This window comes from Lagenorhynchus albirostris, chromosome 4 (assembly GCF_949774975.1).
Source record: "Lagenorhynchus albirostris chromosome 4, mLagAlb1.1, whole genome shotgun sequence".
Taxonomy (NCBI): Eukaryota; Metazoa; Chordata; class Mammalia; order Artiodactyla; family Delphinidae; genus Lagenorhynchus; species Lagenorhynchus albirostris.
Window position 1 is genome coordinate 72,959,500 of NC_083098.1, and position 25,784 is coordinate 72,985,283.

The following is a 25,784-nucleotide window of genomic DNA, read 5'->3' on the forward strand; positions in this document are numbered from 1 at the left end:
TCATCTCAAATATACAGTTCAGTGTTGTTAACTATCACTTAGTACTTTAAATATTTGTTATTAATATAATATACAGTAAAACCCTTTCTAGTATACAGTTTTATATTTTGACAGATACATACTATCATGTAACCACTACCACAATCAAGAGTCCACTGCTCCAGGGACTTCCCTGGTGGCGCAGTGGTTAAGAATCCGCCTGCCAGTGCAGGGGACACAAGTTTGATCCCTGGTCCGGGAAGATCCCACATGCAGCGGAGCAACTAAGCCCGTGCGCCACAACTACTGAGCCTGTGCTCTAGCTCTGTGCGCCACAACTACTGAAGCCCACACGTCTAGAGCCCATGCTCCACAACAAGAGAAGCCACTGCAGTGAGAAGCCTGTGCACCGCAACGAAGAGTAGCCCCTGCTCCCCGCAACTAGAGAAAGCCCGTGCATAGCAACGAAGACCCAACACTGCCAAAATAATATACATATATATATATATATGCATATAGTAGCACTTCACTGTGAGCATTACATGAGTTAACAGATAAAAAATTCTTAGAGTAGTACCCTTCACAAGGTAAAAGGTCAATAAACATTTGGTCATTGTTAATGTTAGCATTTCTGGAACACCTACTATGTACTGGGCATTTATCCTAATTATCACAGTAACCCTGATGTAGATGTATCCACATTCAGCAGAAAGATAATCTAGGCCCAGTGATGCTAGGTAATTTGCCCAAAGGATGGCCATGACAAGATCTGAATCCAAGTTGTCAAAGCCTCTTTCTGCTGCAGCATGCTCATGTTCATTGTTTTCCTGGTAGTGAAGCACTTTATGGTACTTTTAAAATGTAAGATGTACCTACTAAATAGGTTTTTTATACAAATGGTTGCTGCTTTGCTGAAATGTAAATCGAGCCAAACATAGAGCCTAAGTACACATGAAGAACATCGAATATATATTGTCATGATTTAAGCCAAATAATTATTTTCCAGTGACATATCTAAATCTCATCTTTTGTATTTTGTTTCCCAACAGGCTGTTATAATGGGTTGGTTTATATTCTGAAGAGTAATAGTGGAGAAAAATACTGGATGTTTACTACTGATGATGCTGTCAAAAGCTCAGCAACTGTGGATCCAACCACAGGACTTTTTTACATTGGTTCTCATGACCAGCATGCATATGCTTTAGATATATATGTAAGAATTCACTTCATCAATTTCATACCATAAGCATAGATAGAAGAGTGTGAAACTATCAGGTGGTGGTGACTAGGGGAGCAGGTATTAACTATTCCCAAGTTTGTGATCTGGGAATATTAAGGGGTTAATTAACAGCCATAATATCTTAAGACAATTTTAACTTCCTTACCGAATTTTCACAAATAAATTTACTACTCAGAGTTTTGAAATATAAGGAACTTAGAATGCCATCTTGACAATAGAGAAGAATCACAAAAATATCAATAAGAACTGATTACATAAAATTTTTAAATTTAAGAATTATAAAATTAAAAAGAAATAAGTTGGGAAAAGTTTTTGAAACAAGTGTGACAGAGTTAAAATATTCATAAGTATAAATTAAGAGCAAATACAAATTAATAAGAAAAATGTAAAGGTCCAGATAGAAAAATAAACAAGGGATATAAATGCACAGGACCCCAAAGAAGAAATAGCTAGTAAATGTATTTAAATATTTCATATGTTTAAGAATCAAAGGAATGAAAATTTAAAACTTTGAGATAAAGAAGCAAATGTTATTAGAGTGTAGCATTAAATGCTGGTGACAATGGTGGGAGGTAAAGCCTTCGAGGAAAACAATTTGACCATAGGTAACAATTTCATATCCTTTGATTCAGTAAAATTCTTCTAGGAATCTGTCCTGGCAAAATAATCAGAAACATGGACAGATACATGCACGAAGATGTCTATTTCCAAATTGTTTATAACACCAAGCAATTAGTTCAAGACAATTTTCAATGATAAGGTAGAGAAATTATTTTGTGTTCATATGGGATATGATTCATTAAAGTAATATTTAAAGAGTTTTACAAAGTAAGTGAGCTAAATTAGATACAAAGTGTATGATATTCAGAGTGATGATCTCAAGTATATTAAGCTGTGTGTGTGTGTGCGTGTACCAAAAAGATCACAAGGGAAAATGCTAAAATGTTAACAGTGGTAATCTCTGGGTATTGGCTTTTGTCATCTTTTTATACTAACTTGATTCTCCACAGTGAGTATATATTATTTTTATACTAAAAATAAAAATTATATTAACTAAGATAGACATAACATCAGGAGGGACAGGATATGTATATTTTGTTAATCACCAGCAGAAACCAATTAATTTGCTTTCTTTTTCTTTCTTTTTTTTTTTTTAATTTGCTTTCTTATTTGCAGAAAAAGAAGTGTGTTTGGAAGTTGAAATGCGGAGGAACTGTTTTTTCTTCTCCTTGTTTGAGCCTGATTCCATATCACTTGTATTTTGCTACACTGGGAGGACTTTTACTGGCTATAAATCCTGTAGGCATAAAAGAATATTTATTGATTTTATTACCTGTTTTTCTTTAATATTTTTTATTTTTGCTTTGAATTCTGCAAATTTGAAGTAGATCTCAGTTAGATATAGTCCATACATTACTGAACCAGAATTCATTAAAAATGACTGACATAAAGTATAGAAAGATGAGAAAAATCTAAGTTCTGTGTATGTCTTTTATCAATTTTTTATTTAATTTTTATTTTATTTTTTTGGCTACGTTGGGTCTTCATTGCTGTGTATGGGCTTTCTCTAGTGGCAGAGAGCGGGGGCTACTCTTCATTGTGGTGCGTGGGCTTCTTATTGCGGTGGCTTGTTGCAGAGCACGGGCTCTAGGTGCTCTGGCTTCAGTAGTTGCAGAGCGTGGGCTTCAGAAGTTGTGGCGTGCGGGCTTAGTTGCTCTGTGGCGTGGGGATCTTCCCAGACCAGGGATCGAACCCGTGTCCCCTCCTTTGGCACGCGGATTCTTAACCACTGCGCCACCAGGGAAGTCCTGTCAATTTTTAAGTTGGCAGACGGTTCTCGGTCCTGTCAAGAACTTCATGTCCATTCTAAGGATGGAGTTTATGTGCTAGTTATTTCCTTCCTGGTTTTATTGCAAGTTTGTAGCATTCATAAGTAGCACTCATTAATTTTATAGCTGTGTATATGTGTACTAGCTTCATTTATAATGTCAGCATGCCATTATAGCATTTTCTGATGTTTATAGCTTTACCTCTGGGAGATTTATGAGTTTATTTTATAAAGGGTAGTTGATTAGTAGAATGATTTAAATGCTGTGAATTGCTTTTTGCCCCTGACAGGCCACTGGGAAGAGAGTTTGGAAACATTCCTGTGGAAAGCCACTCTTTTCTTCTCCACGGTGTTGCCTACAGTATATTTGTATTGGCTGTGTAGATGGGAATTTTCTCTGCTTTACTCACTTTGGAGAACAGGTAAAAATTTCTAGTTCTGTTTTATTTACATTTCTCAAAGGCATAGTAGCTGGTGACAACTGAAGTAAAATTTTAAACATTATTCGACCCATTGTTTTGAAAACTAATTCTATTTTAATTGTCAAACCACGGGTTTTTAAAATTTTGAATGACGCTATAATAGATTTAAAAGATTCTATCCAAACATTGTTTTACTTTTGCCATTCTCCTCTCACAATTTAAAAAATGTCATCAGTTTTTTTGTTGTTTTTTTTTTGTTTTTTTGCGGTATGTGGGCCTCTCACTGTTTTGGTCTCTCCCGTTGCGGAGCACAGGCTCCGGACGTGCAGGCTCAGCGGCCATGGCTCACGGGCCCAGCCGCTCCGTGGCATGCGGGATCTTCCCGGACCGGGGCTTGAACCCGTGTCCCCTGCACTGGTAGGCGGACTCTCAACCACTGCGCTACCAGGGAAGCCCATGGTATCAGTTTTTAGCCAACTTTATTATAACCTCTATTCCGATTGTGAACATTGAAATAAACTCCTGCTTTTTCTATGAAAACCTAAATCTGTTACATAACCCAATTTGCATTGTGTGGAAGTTCCATCTTCAACTTCATGATCGGCAGGGTAGGCTCCTTCTGAGTCATAATAGGTCTTTCGTTGGGATAATAATCTCTACTTCTTTACCCATAAGTGACTGTGGCACAACTTCTGTGTTTTTGATTTTGGGGATTATTTTGTGGACTTGAGAGTGTACTAGCTCCAACATAAGTTAGCCCATTGCTGGCTAGAGTTGACTTTGGGTGCTTTTTATTCTACATTCACCCCTCATAGCCTAGCAGTTTCTTTTGTTCTGTGTGACAATTACTTTGTGATGAAATCTTTTATTAAGTTCACTTAATATTTTTTATTTACAAAGTAATTTGAATATATTCTCACCTTTGGATTTCTAAAAAGCAGCAAATGCTATTACCCCTTTTTTTACCTTTTCTGAATGAACCAAAGAAAGATTAAAGTGATTTTTGTCCAAGTCAGGGACAGAATTGAGATTACAAATCATATTTCACGAATATACCCACTCTTTATTTTGCTTTTACTGTACTGCTATTACTATGGATTTGTAAACACTATCTTAGACTTATGCTTTTTCTTCCTTGTGTGTTTTCTTTAAAGTATGGCTGACAGGTTAATCTATAGTAGCTTTGAAATAAGCAAACAGTATATATATCTACAGGGTAGACACACAACTCATAGCTCTTTGTTTAAAGCTTTAAATTATTGCACATAAACTTTTCCTTTCAGCCTACTTACCCCCTTATTCCTCCATTAGGAGACCAGAATAAGATACAATTTTTAATAACATACACTGAAAACTGTGTAGTTTTTTCTTCGAAATAAGTGTCTCTGAACATATAAGTAATAACTTTTGAATGGGGTTCAAAATGAATTTTACTTCATAATATTATGCATAGCGGTGATTTATGTAATAAGGACACTCACTGGTGGGTTTTGTGCTAGATTTTACCATTGGGACAGAGGTCTAATCTGAGGGTGCTACTTTTGGGAGAAAGCCATTATTTTCTCTATGTATAGTTACCATTCAGTAGCCTGCGTCTCTCACATTTTATTTAAGAATTTCAAAAAGCTTTATAGAATTGTTGAAATGAGATGAATGAATTATTTTTGCCTTTATCACCCTTCAGATTTGGCAGTTCTCTACCAATGAACCAATCTTTTCATCCCCATGTACCTCAGCATCAGAGCAAGAAATATTTTTTGGTTCCCATGATTGCTTTATCTACTGTTGTAGTATGAAAGGTCACCTCCAATGGAAATTTGAAACTACTTCAAGGGTGTATTCAACACCATTTGCTTTCCATAACCACAGTCGTGGCAATGAAGTGTTGCTGGCAGCAGCATCTACTGATGGGAAGCTATGGATCTTGGAATCTAAGAGTGGAGAGTTGCAAAGTGTGTATCAACTTCCTGGAGAAGTTTTCTCTTCTCCTGTGGTCTGGGAATCAATGCTTATTATTGGATGTAGAAATAATTATGTTTATTGTCTGGATTTATTGGGTGGCAATCAAAGATAATGAAGGACAGTCTTTACTAGAATATATCTGTGAGATGTTTGAAAATATTTTACATTATGGAGCATGTGGATAGTCTTATTTTATGTTAAAGATTATATTTTGTTTAAGAAACTTGTCTATTACACTTTATTGGAAAACAACTGTATTTTACTTCCTATAGGAGCAACAAATGCTTTTAAAAGGAATTATAGAACAAAACACATCAATATGTTAAGAGACAGTTTCTTTTAATTAGGCTACAGATGTTCTACTTGGTTTTTTATAAAAGACTTCTGGAAAAAAAGATCAGAATATACTTGGTGGGTTAAAAAATTAGTCTGTGATGTAATACACCATTCACTCATTTATACTGAGATTCATAACAAGATTTTCAAAGAAAAGATCTATTTATCAAATTAGTTTCCATAATTCAAAATTTTTTATTATTATTTTTAAATTTTATTTATTTATTTGGTTGCACCAGGTTGTAGTTGGGGCAGGCAGGCTTCTTTAGTTGTGGCTCATGGGCTCCTTGGTTGCAGCACGTAGCCTCCATAGTTGCGGCTCACCAGCTCCTTAGTTGCGGCACGTGGGCTCCTTAGTTGTGGCTCACAGGCTCCTTAGTTGTAGCATGCAAACTCTTAGTTGTGGCATGCTTGTGGGATCTAGTTCCCTGACCAGGGATCGAACCCAGGCCCCCTGCACTGGGAGCAGTGAGTCTTAACCACCGCGCCACCAGGGAAGTCCCTGTAGTAGTCTCTTATGATCTTTAATATTTCTGTGGTGTCAGTTGTAACTTCTTCTTTTCCATTTCTGATTTTATTGATTTGGGCCCTCTCTCTTTTTTTTACTGATGAGTCTGGCTAAAGGTTTATCTGGTTTTTTTTAAGCTTTTCAAAGAAGCAGCTTTTAGTTTCATTTTATTGTTTTTTAAGTCTCCTTCATTTATTTCTGCTCTGATCTTTATGATTTATTTCCTTATACTAACTTTGGGTTTTGTTTGTTCTTTTTCTAGTTTAGATGTAAGGTTAGGTTGTTTGAGATTTTTCTCATTTCCTGAGATGAGCTTGTATTGCCATAAACTTCTCTCTTAGAACTGCTTTTGCTGTGTCCCATAGATTTTGGATCATTGTTTTTCATTTTCATTTGTCTCCAGGTATTTTTAAAAAATTTCCTCTTTGATTTCTTCAGTGATCCATTGGTTTTTTAGTAGCATATTGTTTAGCCTCCACGTGTTTGTGGTTTTGCAATTTTTTTCTTGTAGTTGATTTCTGGTCTTCTAGCGTTGTGGTTGGAAAAGATGCTTGATATGATTTCAATTTTCTTAAATTTACTGAGGCTTGTTTTGTGGCCTAGCATGTGATTTATCCTGGAGAGTGTTCTATGTGCACTTGAAAAGAATGTATTCTGCTGCTATTGGATGGAATGTTCTAAATGTGTTTATTAAGTCTTATCTGGTCTAATGTGTCATTTAAGACACAATGTTTCCTTACTGATTTTCTGTCTGGATGATCTGTCCATTGATGTAATTGGGGTGTAAAACTTTCCTACTATTATTGTGTTACTGTTGATCTCTCCCTTTATGTCTGCTGGTATTTGCTTTATGTATTTTGGTGTTCCTCTGTTGGTGTTTATATATTTACAGTTGTTATATCTTCTTGAATTGATCCTTTGATCATTATGTAGTGTCCTTCTTTGTCTCTTCCAACAGTCTTTATTGTAACATCTATTTTATCATATATAAGTATTGCTACTTACCCTGGCTTTCTTTTGATTTCCATTTGTGTTCAATACCTTTTGCATCTCTTCACTTTCAATCTGTGTATGTCTTTAGATCTGAAGTGAGTCTCCTGTAGGCAGGAAGGCGGGATATATATGGGTCTTTTTTTTTTTTAATCCATTCAGCCACTCTGTGTCTTTTGATTGGAGCATTTAGTCCATTTACAATTAAAGTAATTATATGTATGTTCTAATTGCCATTTTGTTAATTATTTTAGGGTTTTTTTGTAGGGCTGTTTTGTTCCTTCTTTTGTTCTCTTGTGATTTGATGACTATCTTTAGTGTTATGTTTGGATTCCTTTTCTCTTCTTTTGTGTATCTATTATAGATTTTTGGCTTGTAGTTACCATGAGGTATTTATATAGTAATCTGTATTTATACATGATGGTTTTATGTTGTTGATCTCTTAATTTCAAATACATTTTAACAGTCCTGCATTTGTATTCTCCTCCCCTCACAATTATTATTTTTGGTATCATATTTTACCTCTGATTGTTTTGTATAACCCTTAACTGCTTATTTTAGATATAGATGATTTTACTACTCTCTTAACCTCCCTGCTAACTTTGTGCATGGATGATTTCCTACCTTTACTGTATGTTTGCCTTTACCAACGAGTTTTTTCATTTCATAATGTTCATTTATCTAGTTGTGGCCGTTTCTTATTCGTTAAGAGAAGTTCCTTAAATATTTCTTGTAAGTTTGGTGGTGCTGAACTCTTCTAGCTTTTGCTTGTCTGTAAAGATTTTGATCTTTCCATCAAATCTGAATGAGAGCCTTGCTGGGAGTATTCCTGGTTGTGGGTTTTTTCCTTTATCACTTTAAATATGTTGCCCTTCTGGCCTGCAGAGTTTCTGATGAAAAGTCAGCCGATAGCTTTATGGGAGTTCCCTTCTATGTTATTTGTTGTTTTTCTTTGGCTGCTTTTAATATTGTCTCTGTCTTTAATTTTTGACATTTTAATTACAACATGCTTTAGTGTATTCCTCTTTGGGTTAATCTTGTATGGGACTCTCTGTGCTTCCTGGACTTGGATGTCTGTTCCCTTTCCCAGGTTAGGGAAGTTTTCAGTTATTATGTCTCAGATATGTTCTCAGTCACTTTCTGTCAGTCTTCTCCTTGTGGGACCCCTATAATGAGAATATTAGTGCACTCAGTGTTGTCCCAGAGGTCTCTTATACTGTCCTCATTTCTTTTCCTTTCTTTTTTCTGTTCAGCATCAATGATTTCCACTACTCTGTCTTCCAGCTCACTGATCTGTTTCTCTGTATCATTTAGTCTACTGTTGATCCTTCTAGTGTATTTTTAATTTCAGTTATCATGTTCTTCATCTGTTTGGTTATTCTTTATATTTTCTAGCTCTTTGTTAAAAACTTTTAATTTTCACTCTGTGTATCCATTCTTTTCCCATGTTCTCTGATCATCTTTACAATCACTGCCCTGAGCTCTCTTTTGGGTATTTGCCTATCTCCACTTCATTTGGTTTTTCTTGTGGGCTTTTATCTTGTTCCTTCATTTAGAACATGTTCCTCTGTTGCCTCATTTTGCCTAAGTTGCTGTTTGCATTTTTATGTTTCTGGTAGGTTGGTTATGTTTCCTGACCTTGGAGAAGTGGCCTCCTGTAGGCGACGTCCTATGTGTCCCAGCAGTGCATTCCCCTCTTAATCACCCAAGCTATATGCTCTGGTGGTTTCCTGCTATGAGGGCTGTGTGGGTCCTTCTGTTGTGGTGAGCTAACTATGTGGGCCGTCTGGTAGGCTAGGTTGGCCCCTGTTCAGGTTGGTTGCTAAGCCCTGCCCTGTGCAGAGGCTGCTGGCCACTGGTTGGCATGACCAGGTCACAAGATGGCTGACTGCAGAACCCCAGGGGCCCCAGGGCTAGTGCTGGCTCACTGGTGGGTAGAGTCAGGGTCTAGAAAACACCAGGGCTGTTGCCCATCCTATGGTGGGTGAAGCAAAGTCCTGGGATTAGTGCTGGTCTACTGGTAGGCAGAGCCAGGTCCTGGAGTCTGGATGCGAGGCCAATGGTCCCAGATCTGTTGTCAGATCGCTGGGGGTAAGGGGGAGGGGCTGTTCCTGACACAGTTGGGTATGGGGTTTGCGATGTCCCAGAGCTTATGTTGGCCTGCTAGTGGCCAGGGCCAGGACCCAGGCCCAGATAGTCCCAGGACATGGCCTGGCCTACTGATGGGCTGGATGGGTCTGCAGCCTGTGGGATTGTGGTTTTCTTGCATCTGGTGTCTGCCCCCTGGTGGCTGAGGCTGGTCCAGAGGCTAGAACTGGCTGCCTGGACAGCACGGCCAGGGCACGGCTGGGTCTTGGGGCTAAAAACCAGAGGGAGGATTTGACAATGGCCCTTGCCAACACCAATGTCCATGTGGTAGAAGGAACTCCCAAGAATGGCTGCCACCAGTGTCTATGTCCCCAGGGTGAGCTGCAGCTGCCTCCTGCCTCTTTAGAAGACTCTCCAAGATCAGCAGGTAGGTCTAACCCAGGCTTCTATCAGATGACTGCTTTTGCCCTGGGTCCTGGAGCATGTGAGATTTTGTGTGTGCCCTTTAAGAGTGAAGTCTTTCTTTCCCCCAGCCCTCTGGGACTCCTGAAAGTAAACCTTACTAGCCTTCAAAGCAAAATGCTCTGGAGTCTTGTCTTCCTGGTGCAGGACCCCTGGGCTGGGGAGCCCGATGTGGGGCTCAGACCTCATAGTGCTTTGGGAGAACCTCTGCAATGTAGTTATTCTCCTATATTTGGGTCTTCCTTCCAGGGGTATGGGACTTGACTATATCACAAATCCTACCCTTCTACCCATCTTGTTGTGTTTCCTTCTTTATGTCTTTAGTTGTAGAAGATCTTTTCTGGACGGTTCTGGTCTTTTTCATCAAAGGTTATTCTGCAAATAGCTGTGATTTTGGTGTGCCCATGCAAGAAGGTGAGCTCAGCATCTTTCTATTCCACTGTCTTGGCCAGTCCCTCCAGAATGAATTTTTAAAAGAATATTGAGTCTCTTGCAGAATTACAAAGAGGGCTAGAGCTATATACAGCCAGAAACAATGAATGCCTGAAATCATATCATTTTGGCCAGAAGTAGCTGCTGTCCTTGAGGCTCTAAATGCTTCTTACCTTATGGCTGACCCCACTAACGCTGGACACTGTTTCCTACCGCTGCCAGACTTCCTCACAGTCCCCCCATCTTTTGGTCAGTTGCTCCCAAACCACAGTCCCTTCCAATTTGAAGTGAAACATGTTGTTATGCCCACGAGAGAGTATAGGAAGGCACCTAACAGGCATTTCAACTGTGGTAGGAGGTGAGTGCTGCCCTCTACCAAGACCCACTAGGTAGAGATTTCCGCAAACACAGAAAGGGGATTGAGGCCATAGGTGGCCCAAAAGAACATATCTTCTGCTAGGTTTTAGACCCGTGCGGATTCATCTTTAATGTATTAACCACCTGGAGCTCTTGCTAAATGCACATTACAATTGAGAGGGCTGGAAGGAGGGGGGCTTGGCTTAGCCACACTGGAGACTGAGGCAAAAGGAAAAATCAGTAATACTGACCCTGTCTTTATTTAAAATTTTGATATTTGTTCATCATGGAATTTGCGTTAACCTTGATTTTTAAAATATTGCATTAAAATAGGATTCCTCTTGATTACTTGGTTTTTTGGCACCCAAGGCAAGTGCCTTGCTCACGTCACTCACTTTGCCCTTGTCTGGCCTCGTGAGTCAGTAGGTCTGGTCTGCGGCCCTAAGCTGCGTTTCTCACATGCTCTCGGCTTGTGCCCATGCTGTTGTTCCATGGCCCACGCTTTGAGTAAAGAGGTTGTAGGATCATTTTGTCTGAGATGCCAGACCATTCAATTCCAGTTTAGGATTGAGATAAACATTTTATTTGTCCCTACTCATTATTTTTCTCCAAAAACATCTAGTTAAAAGTATAATAAGGTACCATATAAATAAAATGCCTTGAAATTTTTCTTTCTCAACAAAAGCTTTGTATAAATACAAGCTTTCTATAGATGGTCATTGAAATCAGTAAAAACTTCAGCTTGAAATTCCATCAGTGCCGAAGATCTTGTGGGTATTTTTTATTGAAAGATCTTTTTCCTTCAATAATGGACATTTTACATTAAAACTTTATACAACCAAAATCTCAAAATAATAATAAAATCACACTAAGGTATTTTTATTGTTAAGTCTCTACTTCATTTTATTGTTGATAAAAATATTGCAAGACAATTGTAACTCGAATGTTTCTGCTTTAAAATAAGCAATTAAAACTAAACATCACAAGAAGAGACAATGAATACATACTACAATTTGCTAATAACTGGCTAAAATGATAATTTAATAGTAATTAATGTATAAGAAACAATTGCACTTGAAAAATTAAAAAAGTAAAGAAAAAACCTCTAGTTTTGTAATATGTCTTATGAACAGAGGTTAATCATCTATAACCTTGCCAGGAGAAGTGTATGTTTGTTTAAATTAAAAAAAAAAAAAAGCTTGTGTATTTAACTAGCAATCATTCATTTCTTTTAAGTCTTGAATTTTTTATATGCTTTATAGAATTTCCCCCGTAGTTTGTTGATCAGAAAAGACTGCAACACAACTAAAGCAAAATAACACTTCATTGGTATTTAGTGCAAAGTAGGAGTAATTTTTACATGAAATATTAAACATGTAGCCTTTAGAAGTTGTTGGAAGTAAGTGTTATGACTTACTTCCAGTATACTTTCCTCAGTATTACTCTTAAAAAGATTTTGATGGAAATTTTTTAACTGAGGTATTTCTCCTCCTTTGTATGGGATCAGTGGTAGGTAAGCCAGTACAGAGTTGACTTGTCTACCATTCTTTGTTAATGATCTGATTTATGCACCTGTTCTCTGCCATTACTGTGATATTATTCAAAGCTGACAGGATGACAGAAAAAGACAATGCAGAAGAATTAATGTAGCAGTATAATTCCAGGGCTCTAGGTGGAGAGATTCCTATTAAGAAGTGTTATATTAGTGAGGAAATCATTGAAACTAACAAATGTCTACATATTTGATTTAGAAATGAACATCACTGTGGAAAACATGCAGTGGAATATTAATTGCTTCTCATAGCCATAAAAAAAGTTAACGTTCCATTGATTCTTAACAGTCTGAAGGTCCACTATATATAATATTAACTCCAACTTGCAAAAGTACAACTATCCACTTCACCACACATGCCAGCTGCTACCATGAGGCTGAGCCATCGTTTCCAGAAAGAAAATGCCTTGTATATGGTAAATAACTTTGCTGTCATCCTTTCTTTAAGGTACATAATAGTGTAACAGCACACTGTCTATTGAGTAAGCATAGAGGAAAATGATACTAATAAAATACTAATGTGTTTTTGTAGGAGAGGAGAAAAGGATGTAATTCCTTCCCCTGCTGTACTAGGCAAAGGATTTGTACTTAGATTTTGAAGTCAGGATTGAAGAAAAAGGTAATATGCCAACACCACGAAACGTAGGTTAGTACCAGCAATGTGTGGGTTTGCTGTATTTCTGTGTGTCATGTAAAGCAAATTTAGGGAAATAAAAGTGAATATATGTGGCTTTTAAATTGCCAAGTCCTTTTTTTTTATCACGTGTATAACAACAAGGCCACTTAAAACTCTGAGATGTTTTTAAAGGTAGCAAGGTGAATGCTCTACATTATAAATGCTATTGAACATTTGACTCTAAATATGAATTACTTGATTATGGTAAAGAAAGAAACTTCCCACAGGAAGTCCTTTAGTACAAAGACTTCAAATCTTGTCTTACTGTTAACTTTCCCTAAAGATTTAAAAGATTTTCAGAGACATGTAATGTCAATAAGACTCTTATACCCTGTAATAAACGGCTGGTTTGGGGGGTTGTTTTATTATTTTTCCTGTCTCACTTTTGCTGCTTTGGGTGAAATGAGCCTCCCCTTCAGAGTTTTAAAAACTAGATTACACTAGAAGCAGTGTGTCCCACACTTCTCAACCTCTGTGATATATCGGAAGTATCTGAAGAGTTTTTACCAGAATATACACATCTGGCCCCATCCTCACAGGATCTCTGATGATTGAGCAGGTCTGGGAGGGAGCCTGAACTTCTTAAGAACAACTGCACTAGATGGGGATTCTCAGAGACAGAGAATTTGTAGCTTCTTTTTTTTTAATCATTTTAAATAAAAATGTTCCCTAGGAGCCAGCTGGGCCAAATGGTTAACGTGTCCTTGAGGAGAGTTGTGGTATAACGGGGCCCGTAGCTCAACAGTGCGGTAGAAGAGTCAATGGACTCGCTGTCTGTGTTTGTTACAGTTTCCTGTTGGGGCAAAATCATGAGAAGCAGACATGGGCAAAGAGTTGGGAGCCAGATTTTTACTTGCAATTCCCAGTTACTCACTGCATTCAGGCGAATGGGCACTCTTGTTTATATAAGATCCTTTCACTATTACTAAAGGGTAGAAATCCCCAAGCACATGGTAAATGGTTTGGAACAAAGAAACAGGAGTACAGAATCGAGAAAACTATTACAAAGATTGGCAAAAGTACATGTTCTGAGTGGTGTGTGGGTGTGAGTGTGTGGAAGGGCCATGGAATGGGTGTGGCAGGCGCTCGTGAGAAGTTCTCAGTCTGGAGATTTTGCTTCATGTGGTCCCTAGGACGGAATTTTCTCTTTAGAATTAGGAGGACCTCAAGGCACCAGGACCTAGGGCTGTGCAAATACACTCTTTACAAGGAACACCACCAGTTCAGTTTCTGAACATTATTTTAGAGCCTATAAAACATGCTGCTTTTCCCTAGCTTCGTTTCTTTCTTTACCTCATATAAAAAATAAATAAATAAAAAGGGCAAGAGAAGAGCCAATAACTGGCAGTAGGAATGGATAAGAGTCACTCTTTACTTAATAATCTGTGGACAGTCGCTCCAGGCCTTGGCTTTCCTTTTGGCCAAAGCCAGCCAGGCTGGTTCTGTTGACACGGGGGCAGCGTCTGGGGTAGAGAATCTCTTTGTGACTTCTTTCACCAGTGGTGCTGGGGGAGCCGAATCAGAGATCTCCACTAGATTGCATTTTGAAGGAAAAGGAGAAAGGAATAAGTCAGAGCCACATTTTGATTTAGCAGAAGTATGAGATTCAGAAAGGAAAACCCAGTGAAACACTGGGTATCTTTGGCGAGAAGAATTAGAGAAAGAAAGCTACGTGATCATAACTGTTACATACAGAATTATGGTGATCACAGTGCAGTCGATTCTAATTTCAGAGAATTTCTAGAAACCTAACTTTCTCTGTGCACAGAAGCTATGCCTGTGTAATAATAAGAGGTAAATTCTGTGATTCTAGGCATACAACCAGTCAATTTCATGAAGAAAAAGCTTAAACCAAGTAGTTTGAAGTTTGAACCTGTTAGCTGGTGAGGTTAAAAGCTACCTCCTCTACCAAGCATGCCCTGGGTCCCTCCTCCCTCTGAGGCCCATGGATCCTGCCAGCTCTTATCACTCAGACGCCTCTGACAATTCCTTTGCATCCTATCACTATTTATCAGACCTTAGAGGCTTTGTGTGGTGAGCGTTCCTTTGTGTGGTGAGGCTTTGTGTGGTGGAGCCAGCTCTGAATTGCATTAACCCTTTGGTGCTCTAAGAAATCAGGCAGACAGAGGTTGATCTCTTTGACTTTGGAGCTTTCACTATTCTGCAAGAATTCTCTCTTGACACACACCAATATGATGTTTAGAATCCTTAATTCCTGAGTATAAGATCAAACGAAATAATGCCCTTGGAGGTTCTTGAGAAAATGCTCCAAAGTGGTTTTCAAATATAAAGTTTTTTTCTCCTCACCAAATAGTAAATATAGCTTTAATAGTGAGACCTCTTTACATTTCCAGACCTCAGCTAGCAGGTATCCAAGGCATGAAAAAATCTTGGGTCCAGAAGTTGGGTGTCCTCTGAGGAACAGGGCTGCCTAGTGGGAAATCAGATGCCCTAATAACCCCTGAGAGGAAGTTCTTTCAGACGCTCCATCCTCCAAGTGATATGTAACACAGAAATAGTTACAAACATTATTGGATCATTTTATCTTTTAACAGAATAAAGAGTTTTTTTTTTAATGTGCATGTGTCTCCTGTGTGTCATGAACATATAAACACTGCTGTTGTTAATTAACATCAAGGACTTAGAGCACAACAACTTTGTAAAGTCACACCTGGGTCAGAAATTTGCTGTCTGAAATCACATCAGTGAGAAGGGACCAGGGACCACCCCACTTTTGCCTGGAGCATCTGAGCCACTTGGATGACCATGATTCAGAGAAACAATTTCCATTTCCAACTGGAGCACAGCTCCAGGTAGGGGTTTTCCAATACAGCTTCCTCACATTTACCTTAAGTTTGTGGTGTCAAAGGAAACAGGCTCCTGAGTCCACTTTTCAGCTCAGGCTTGATATCAACTACTTTGCTTTGAGTCACTGCTTCATTTAAATTTTACCTAAAATTCACCTTTCCCCTGAATCCTAATATAATCTTATCTCTTGTTTTGTTTAGAAGGTGCTTATGGTGTGCAGTCTTACTTGCTGCAGGAAGTTAATAAACCTAATTTTGTTGGACTACAGGCAGTGGAGTTGGAGAGGGCTCCTATCACCTTGTTAAAGGTTCAGGAATATAACGAGTCACTTGATATCACATTAGTAGCTTGAAATTAGCCATGGTTGGGAGTATTTACACCACAGCAAATACTACAAATCAGAGGTCTCTCCACTCCCTGAAGAACTGATTGTTAAAAGTTTATCATCACACCACTGATAGTGGGTGAGTTTCTGATGATCTTTATCAGACGAGCTTTATCAGTGTCAGAGTTGATGAATGGGGTTGTGAGACAGCTCGTGCTCTGAAATGCCTAAAATGCTGTGCTAGTTATGACGCTAGAGGAAATAAAACACACCCTAAGAAGAAAAACTTTTAAGTACGGTTAAATAGAAATGGACCTGTTCTCTACCTGTCACAGATGTAGGAAGAGTGTTGGCCTTTTTCAGCTGTTCTCGGCGCTCGAGCCTGGACGCTGCTGTCTCTGGCTTCTTCTCTTCTGGCTGAGCGGTGGACTTGTGCAGGGAACCAGCTCTGCTGACACTGCTGCTTCCAGGCTGCAGGCTGACACTGACCTGGATGGACAGAGAAAGTCAGGGGGAGACTGACCATGCAAGGCAAGGCCTTGGAGGCTTCCATTGGCCAGCTCCCGTTCTCTGGTCCCAGAGGAGAGGCCAGACTGCAAGGGGGAGCAGTGTGTGCTCAACCACCGAGCCGCTCAGTGCACATGTCCCGAAGAGGGGACGCTACATACTCTCCCAGAAGAGCCCTTCAAAATAACTATACCGTCAGGGCCACAGAGCAAGATTCCTAATTTCCTCTCAACTCACTGCTCAAATAAAATGCTGCTTGTATTTCTCATATAACCTGTGTGAGCGGATTCTGCCAAATCAGGCTAACCGAAGAGCATAAGGAAACCAAATTTCTAACCTAAAACGCCTCCTTGTCCTAACAGTGGTCAGCTTATTTATTGCTCTACTGTCTAAGTATTCTCCACCACTCTCAGCTAGCCTTGTTTTGTTATTGTCGTCTTAAATCCTGTGAACTAAAAGAGCCAAGCTCAGGAACTCCCTGGCGGTCCAGCGGTTAGGACTTGGCCCTTTCACTGCCGGGGCCCAGGTTCAGTCCATGGTCGGGGAACTAAGATCCCGCAAGCTGCGGAGCGCAGCCAAAAGAAGAGAGAGCCAAGCTCAGGAAAACAAAGTTAGAGCTGAAGGCTAAGCTACTTACGTTTTCTTTGGAGAGCTTTTCGGCCTGCTTGGCCTCCCTGGCTTGCTTCCTCTCCTCTCGAGTCGCTTGCTGCTCCCGAAACCCCTTCTGCTTTTGCAGTGCCAACGTTATCCACAGTGGCTGCGCGGTTTCAACTTTCTCCGCAAGTTTGGAGCTGTCTAAAGAGTGTCTGCTCTGAAGCGTCGGCTTTTCTGTGGGAAAAATGACTGTGATATTGTGATGTACAGTAAGAAATACATATTTGGTCTTTGTCCCTGTTTCTGCACAGAACTAAAACCCTTGCGGTTTCCTAAGTGATGAGAGCATAAAGGTGTCTTCTGTTCTGCTAATGAGGTAACTTTTAGAAAGCACCTAAAGATGGAGGTTGGTTGCCAATAGAACCAATCATGTGATTAGAGGGTTAGAACTTTTAGTCCCACCCCCAAGCTCTCGGGGAGGGGCGAAGGGTTGGAGGCTGAGTTCAATCACCCATGGCCAGTGATTTAATTGATCACAACTATGTGATGAAGCCTCCATAAAAAGCCAAAAGGACTGGTAAGGAGAGCTTCTGAGTTGGGAACACATGGAGGTGCTGGGAGAGTGACTAGCTCCAAAAGCGTGGAAGCTCTGTGCCCCTTTCCCCATTCATCTCTTCCATCTGGCTGTTCCTGAGTTGTATTCTTTATATATAAACTAGTAAGTAAAGTGGTTCCCTGAGCCCCCCCTAGCAAATTAATTGAGCAACATAAATTTGCAATTGGCATCTAATTAGATGGGGTCAGTCTGGTAGGACTGAGCCTGTAACTTGTGCAATCTGATGTTATCTCCAGGTAGAAAGATAGGACTGAAAGAAGTGAGTTGAATTGACACCAGCTGGTGTCAGAGAATTGTTTGGAAGTGTGGGCATCCACCCCCCACATCTCCCCTACAGAGTCAGTAAAAAATCAGATGTGCATTGAAACTAACTACTCACTTGTCTCAGTCCCTCATCCCCTAAAGCTTGTGACAGTCATCAGGCCAAGAAATAGTCAACTATCCCTTTCTAACACAAACATGGTGCCAATACCTGAGTGACTCCACTGGGTGGGAAAGTAATATATTCGATCAGTGGAAAAAAAACAGGAGCATGTGTCTCCCCTCAAAATGGAAGAAAAAGTAGTCTCAAGTGTCAAAAAACCTCAGGCCTACAGAGGACCCAGGTAGTTATTTGATTCATTGTCCTGCTTTTATTTATTGCTTTTTCACATTTTTTTCCAATGGAAACTTCTCCATGTCCCCGCCCACCCGCCTCCATCCAAACAAGTGGAATCCCAATGTATGAAAGAGGAAAAGGGGACACTGCAGCCTAGTGGGGCTGCTGAGGGCACCAGGACTCTGAGGAACACAGTGGGAAGCTGCGATTTTGGTCCAATGCCCTCATTTTTGCTTTAAATTTTTATTTATTTATTTATTTACTGGCACACTGGGTGGCGTGTGGAACTTCCACGACCAGGGATAGAACCCGTGCCCCCCGCAGTGGAAGCACGGAGTCTTAACCACTGGACCACCAGGGGAGTCCCCAGTGCCCTCATTTGATAGATGTGAGTACTTGGGTCCATAACCATCAACTGCAGTGACCACGGTCACCCAGCACTTAGTGCACGGGCTGAAGCCTGAGCCTAGGACTTCTGACTTCCAGTCTGTGCTTTTATTGTGGTGGACTGTCTTGCCTACGCAACTGGGGGCAACAAACTTCCCAGGTAGATGGGGTCAAACACTGAGTAGTAACTGGGCTCTGGAATTGAGCAGACCTGGGTTTGACCTTATGTGACCTTAGAAAAGCTACTTAACCTCTCCAAGCTTTCATTTTCTAATCCATAAAACGGAGATGAGAATGGCACATGCCTCATCAGGCTGATGTGAAGATTAAAAGAGGTCCTAGTTATGAAAACATTTAGAATAGTGCTTGGCATGTAGTAACCGCTCTACAAAAGTGAGTGTTCTTGTTATTTATGTCTGTGAGACAATGATCCCCACTCCCCTTCTACTCCCCAAGTAAAAATTATGCGCTTTTAAAGATAACCATTCTGGCATTGGCATTGAATCCTTTGCTATCTCCAAGGGAAAGGGCCCATTCTAGTCCTGTTCTTTGAAACCAAACAGAAGTCTACACTTTGATCCAGACCTTACCAACAGGGCTTTCAGTTAAGTGAACTTCATATTGAGGAGAAAGAACCAAAATAAGTTTGAATTGGGAATTCAAGCACAAAAATTCAGGCAGATCCTTAATTTTCTACAGCTCTTAGATCTGTAATGCTGTACAAAGAATTCATATAATGAGCCTTGTGAATTGTAATATTCCTAACCAAATAAGGATTCGGTTATGATCTAACATAGGAAAGAAAACCGACACATTTCAGAAGTATATTTTTAAAAAACTAAAACTGAAACTGAAAGGAGTTTTTGACTAGTTAACCAGAAAATCAAAAAATATTTACCACTTCGAGCATTCTACTTAACTGAGAAGCTTTACGTACATTGGAACGAAATGAGTTTCACCTTTTTACTCAAGGGCTGTGTAACACGTGTGCAAAATGGCTAAAAACCAAATTCCCCAGATCTAAGTGATTTCTATTTAAAGCAGTTATGTAAGAGTCTCACCTGAACTTGCTTGGGAAGGTCATTCAAGCAACAGGCCAGTTTCCTGCCAACAACTTTGACTGGGTTTATCACAAGGGTCGAAATACCTTTAAAGCATAATTGCCTAAACTTACAGTTGACTAAAATAATTTGAAAAGATAAATCTCTAGCCAGATTTTTATCTTCTTAGATCTGTAGTTTGAATAGTACATCCTGGAGTTATGGACCAGACTCTTTGAAAGGCTGTCACATAATATGTATTAAGGGCCTAACGGGTCTGGATTGTAGTTGGGGATCAATAAACAGAAAACAGGATGTTAAAATGGGACTCATGCCTGAGTTTCAGCCAGGGATGCCCCAAAAGGTCGTAACAAATAATCAATGGCACTTCCTCCCGTGTTCTGAAGTGATGTGCTTGATCACCTACTCAGGACTAGCCAACGAGGTGACCAAAACAGCCACCTCAAGGTCCTAGGAAAATCAGAGCTGAGGCAGAAGCAGCCAGAGTAGAGAATTTCTTTGAAATACACTGTTGGAGCATGGTGTGTTCCCATGTCCTCTCCCCAGCAGAGGAAAGGGGGCTAAGCCAAATGAGAGGATCTCTAATGAGAGCACTCAGATAAACTCCCAGAGTCTGTGGGGCACAGACTTGAGGTTCTATTTACACCAGGAAAAGTCCAAAGGCGAGGACGGTGGCTGCCAGGGGCCTGGAGAAGAGGCGTTTGTGCTGGGAAGACATCTGTTACTGAGTGATGCTTGAGGTTCAGGTGCTAGCCATGTGGATGGGGGAGAGAGGGGCTGTCTGGAGGGGAACCAGGGACCCAGGGCTGCCTGGAGGAGGCACCACTGAAGTAGGGGAATTGCAGGAGGAGAAAGAGCCCAGGTGGCACATGAGGGGTCTGAGGAACACACAGAAGAATCAGCACTGAACATCCCCCAAGAGCAGTGAACGTTGCTGCCTCACCTCTCTCCCTTCCTTTGCTCTAGCTATGGAGCCTGTTTCTGGGCCAGGAGGAAGGGCAGAAGTCGACCAGGCCTGCACCCCCACTTTAGGCATTTCAGCCCAAAGCAGGCCAAATTAGGAGGGAGACACTTAGTTTGAAATACTGTTTGGAGTTTGATTATGACACTGGAGGCAGCATATAAATTACTAACATGAGATAGTTGTTACTAAAGGTGCCTAGAGGACTTTTTACTATCAAAAAGTAACTGAAAAGATAGAACTCCAACTCAACAACAACTAAAAAGCCCAGTTAAAAAATGGGCAAAGGACTTAAATGGACATTTCTCCTAAAAAGACATACAAATGACCAACAGCATATGAAAAGGTGCTCAACATCATTAATCATCAGGGAAATGCAATCAAAACCACAATGAGGTATCACCTCACATCTGTGAGAATGGCACGTGTGTGTGTGTGTGTGTGTGTGTGTGTGTGTGTGTGTGTGTGTGTATCTCCCAGAAAATAACAAGCGTTGAACAGAATGTGGAGAAATTAGAATGCCTGAGTGATGCTGGTGGGATATAAAATGGTGCAGCCACTATGGAAACAGTAGGGTGGTTCCTCAAAAAATTAAAAATAGAGTTACCATATGATCCAGCAATTCCACTTCTGGATATTTATCCAAAAGAACTGAAAACAAGATCTAGAAAAGATATTTGCACATACATGTTCATAGCAGTGCTATTCACGATAACCAAGAGGTGGAAGCAACCCAAATGTCCATCAACAGATGAATAAACAAAATGTGGTGTATACATACAATGGGATACTATTCAGCCTTAAATAGGAAGGAAATTCTAATAGATAACTAATGAGAACCTATTGTATAGCACAAGGAACTCTACTCAATGCTCTGTGGTGCCCTAACTGGGAAGGAAACCCAAAAAAGAGGGGATACAGGTATACGTATAGCTGATTCACTTTGCTGTACAGCAGAAACTAACACAACATTCTAAAGCAACTATATGCCAATAAAAATTAATTTTAAAAAAAAGGAAATTCTGACACATGCTACAATATGGACAAACCTTAAAAACATTGTTTAGTGGAAGAAGCCAGTCACAAAAGGACAAATTCTGCATGATTCCACATATATGAGGTATCTAGAGTAGTCAGATTCATAGAGACAGAAAGTGAAACAGTGGCTGCCAGGGGCTGGGGGAGATGAAAACGGGAGTTGATTAATGGATACAGAGTTTCAGTTTTGCAAGACGAAAAAGTTCTGGAAATTGGTTGTACAACAGTGTGAATGTAGCATTACTGAACTGTACACTGAGAAATGGTTAAGATAATAAATTTTACATTATGTATTTTTTACCACAATAAAAAGAACTTGCAAAAGTGACTGAAAGAATTATGGGAGGGAATCGGGAAGACGGCGGAAGAGTAAGAGGCGGAGATCACCTTCCCACAGATACACCAGAAATACATCTACATGTGGAACAACTCCTACAGAACACCTACTGAACGCTGGCAGAAGACCTCAGACCTCCCAAAAGGCAAGAAACTCCGCCACGTACCTGGGTAGGGCAAAAGAAAAAAGAATAAACAGAGACAAAAGGATAGGGACGGGACCTGCACCAATGGGAGGGAGCAGTGATGGAGGAAAAGTTTCCACACACTAGAAGCCCCTTCGTGGGCGGAGACTGCGGGTGGCGGAGGGGGAAGCTTCAGAGCCGCGGAAGAGAGCGCAGCAACAGGGGCAGAGGGCAAAGCGGAGAGATTCCCGCACAGAGGATCGGTGCCGACCGGCACTCACCAGCCCGAGAGTCTTGTCTGCTCACCCTCTGGGGCGTGCAGGGCTGGGAGCTGAGGCTCGGGCTTTCGTCGGAGCGCAGGGAGAGGACTGGGGTTGGCGGTGTGAACACAGCCTGAAGGGGGCTAGTGCACCACAGCTGGCTGGGAGGGAGTCTGGGGAAAAGTCTGGACCTGTCGAAGAGGCAAGAGACTTTTTCTTCCCTCTTTGTTTCCTGGTGCGCGAGGAGAGGGGGTTAAGAGCGCTGCTTAAAGGAGCTCCAGAGACGGGCGTGAGCCGCGGCTAACAGCGCAGACCCCAGAGACTGGCGTGAGGTGCTAAGGCTGCTGCTGCCGCCACCAAGAAGCCTGTGTGCGAGCACAGATCACTATCCACACCTCCCTTCCGGGGAGCCTGTGCAGCCCGTCACTGCCAGGGTCCCGGGAGCCAGGGACAACTTTCCTGGGAGAACGCACAGCGCACCTCAGTCTGGTGCAACGTCCCGCCGGCCTCTGCTGCCACAGGATCGCCCCGGATCCGCACCCCTCCCTCCCCCCGGCGTGAGTGAGCCAGAGTCCCTGAAGCAGCTGTTCCTTTAACCCCATCCTGTCTGAGTGAAGAACAGACGCCCTCCAGCGACCTACACGGAGAGGCGGGGCCAAATCCAAAGCTGAGCCCCGGGAGCTGTGCGAACAAAGAAGAGAAAAGGAAATCTCTCCCAGCAGCCTCAAAAGCAGCGGATTAAAGCTCCACAATCAACTCGATGTACCCTGCATCTGTGGAATACATGAATAGACAACGAATCATCCCAAATTGAGGAGGTGGACTTTGAGAGCAAGATTTACTATTATTTCCCCTTTTCCTCGTTTTGTGAGTGTATATGTGTATGCTTCTGTGTGAGATTTTGTCTGTATAGCTTTGCTGTCACCATCTATCCTAGGGTTCTATCCGTCCGTTTTTTTTCTTAAAAAAATTTTTTTCTTAATAATTATTTTTTATTTTAATAACTTTTATCTTACTATATTTTATTTTATCTTTTCCTCTTTCTTTTCTTCCTTCCTTCCCTCCTTCCTTCCTTCCCTCCCTCCTTCCTTCCTTCCCTCCCTCCTTCCTTCCTTCCCTCCCTCCCTCCCTTCTTTCCCTTTCTTTCTCTCTCTCTCTCTCTCTCTCTCTCTCTTTCTTTCTACTTTTTCTCCCTTTTATTCTGAGCTGTGTGGATGAAACGCTCTTGGTGCTGCAGCCAGGAGTCAGTGCTGTGCCTCTGAGGTGGGAGAGCCAACTTCAGGACACTGGTCCACAAGAGACCTCCCAGCTCCACATAATATCAAACGGCGAAAATCTCCCAGAGATCTCCATCTCAACACTAGCACCCAGCTTCACTCAACAACCAGCAAGCTCCAGTGCTGAACACCCTATGCCAAACAACTAGCAAGACAGGAACACAACCCCACCCATTAGCAGAGAGGCTGCCTAAAATCATAAGTCCACAGACACCCCAAAAGACACCACCAGACGTGGACCTGCCCACCAGAAAGACAAGATCCAGCCTCATCCACCAGAAAATGGGCATTAGTACCCTCCACCAGGAAGCCTACACAACCCACTGAACCAACCTTAGCCACTGGGGACAGACACCAAAAACAACGGGAACTACAAACCTGCAGCCTGCAAAAAGGAGACCCCAAACACAGTAAGATAAGCAAAATGAGAAAACACACAGCAGATGAAGGAGCAAGAAAAAAACCCACCAGACCTAACAAATGAAGAGGAAATAGGCAGTCTACCTGAAAAAGAATTCAGAATAATGATAGTAAAGATGATCCAAAATCTTGGAAATAGAATAGAGAAAATGCAAGAAACATTTAACAAGGACCTAGAAGAACTAGAGAGGAAACAAGCAACGATGAACAACACAATGAATGAAATTAAAAATACTCTAGATGGGATCAATAGCAGAATAACTGAGGCAGAAGAACGGATAAGTGACCTGGAAAATAAAATAGTGGAAGTAACTACTGCAGAGCAGAATAAAGAAAAAAGAATGAAAAGAACTGAGGACAGTCTCAGAGACCTCTGGGACAACATTAATTGCACCAACATTCGAATTATAGGGGTTCCAGAAGAAGAATAGAAAAAGAAAGGGACTGAGAAAATATTTGAAGAGATTATAGTTGAAAACTTCCCTAATATGGGAAAGGAAATAGTTAATCAAGTCCAGGAAGCACAGAGAGTCCCATACAGGATAAATCCAAGGGGAAACATGCCAAGACACATATTAATCAAACTGTCAAAAATTAAATACAAAGAAAACATATTAAAAGCAGCAAGTGAAAAACAACAAATAACACACAAAGAAATCCCCATAAGGTTAACAACTGATCTTTCAGCAGAAACTCTGCAAGCCAGAAGGGACTGGCAGGATATATTTAAAGTAATGAAGGAGAAAAACCTACAACCAAGATTACTCTACCCAGCAAGGATCTCATTCAGATTTTATGGAGAAATTAAAACCTTTACAGACAAGCAAAAGCTGAGAGAGTTCAGCACCACCAAACCAGCTTTACAACAAATGCTAAAGGACCTTCTCTAGGCAAGAAACACAAGAGAAGGAAAAGACCTACAATAACAAACCCAAAACAATTAAGAAAATGGTCATAGGAACATAACATATCGATAATTACCTTAAACGTGAATGGATTAAATGCTCCAACCAAAAGACACAGGCTTGCTGAATGGATACAAAAACAAGACCCATATATATGCTGTCTACAAGAGACCCACTTCAGACCTAGAGACACATACAGACTGAAAGTGAGGGGATGGAAAAAGATATTCCATGCAAATGGAAACCAACAGAAAGCTGGAGTAGCAATTCTCATATCAGACAAAACAGACTTTAAAATAAAGACTATTAGAAGAGACAAAGAAGGACACTACATAATGATCAAAGGATCGATCCAAGAAGAAGATGTAACAATTGTAAATATTTATGCACCCAACACAGGCGCACCTCAATACATAAGGCAAATACTAACAGCCATAAAAGGGGAAATCGACAGTAACACATTCATAGTAGGGGACTTTAACACCCCACTTTCACCAATGGACATATCATCCAAAATGAAAATAAATAACGAAACACAAGCTTTAAATGATACATTAAACAAGAAGGACTTAATTGATATTTATAGGACATTCCATCCAAAAACAACAGAATACATATTTTTCTCAAGTGCTCATGGAACATTCTCCAGGATAGATCATATCTTGGGTAACAAATCAAGCCTTGGTAATTTAAGAAAATTGAAATTGTATCAAGTATCTTTTCCGACCACAATG

The 25,784-nt window shown here is 40.7% G+C and overlaps 2 protein-coding genes across 5 annotated transcripts in view; one reads left to right on the top strand and one right to left on the bottom strand.

The window, feature by feature from the left end:
* Positions 1-12,886, top strand: part of AASDH (aminoadipate-semialdehyde dehydrogenase) — a 42,109-nt gene extending 29,223 nt beyond the window's left edge. The window contains exons 12-16 of one of the 2 annotated variants that reach the window (XM_060148130.1): positions 1,029-1,192; positions 2,396-2,518; positions 3,338-3,469; positions 5,154-5,421; positions 12,689-12,886. In XM_060148130.1, the coding sequence (XP_060004113.1) occupies positions 1,029-1,192; positions 2,396-2,518; positions 3,338-3,469; positions 5,154-5,421; positions 12,689-12,708 (707 nt within the window). In that variant the 3' untranslated portion in view covers positions 12,709-12,886. Of the gene's footprint in view, positions 1-1,028; positions 1,193-2,395; positions 2,519-3,337; positions 3,470-5,153; positions 5,609-12,688 lie in introns of those variants that run through there. The other variant, XM_060148131.1, reaches the window with a different exon arrangement.
* An 892-nt stretch (positions 12,887-13,778) lies between these two features.
* The window catches only part of CRACD (capping protein inhibiting regulator of actin dynamics), a 35,704-nt gene continuing 23,698 nt past the window's right edge, over positions 13,779-25,784 (bottom strand). For all 3 annotated transcript variants that reach the window (XM_060148120.1, XM_060148118.1, XM_060148119.1), the window contains 3 exons: positions 17,110-17,300; positions 16,292-16,454; positions 13,779-14,364 (listed from right to left, as the gene is read on the bottom strand). In XM_060148120.1, the coding sequence (XP_060004103.1) occupies positions 14,204-14,364; positions 16,292-16,454; positions 17,110-17,300 (515 nt within the window). In that variant the 3' untranslated portion in view covers positions 13,779-14,203. The remainder of the gene's footprint in view (positions 14,365-16,291; positions 16,455-17,109; positions 17,301-25,784) is intronic.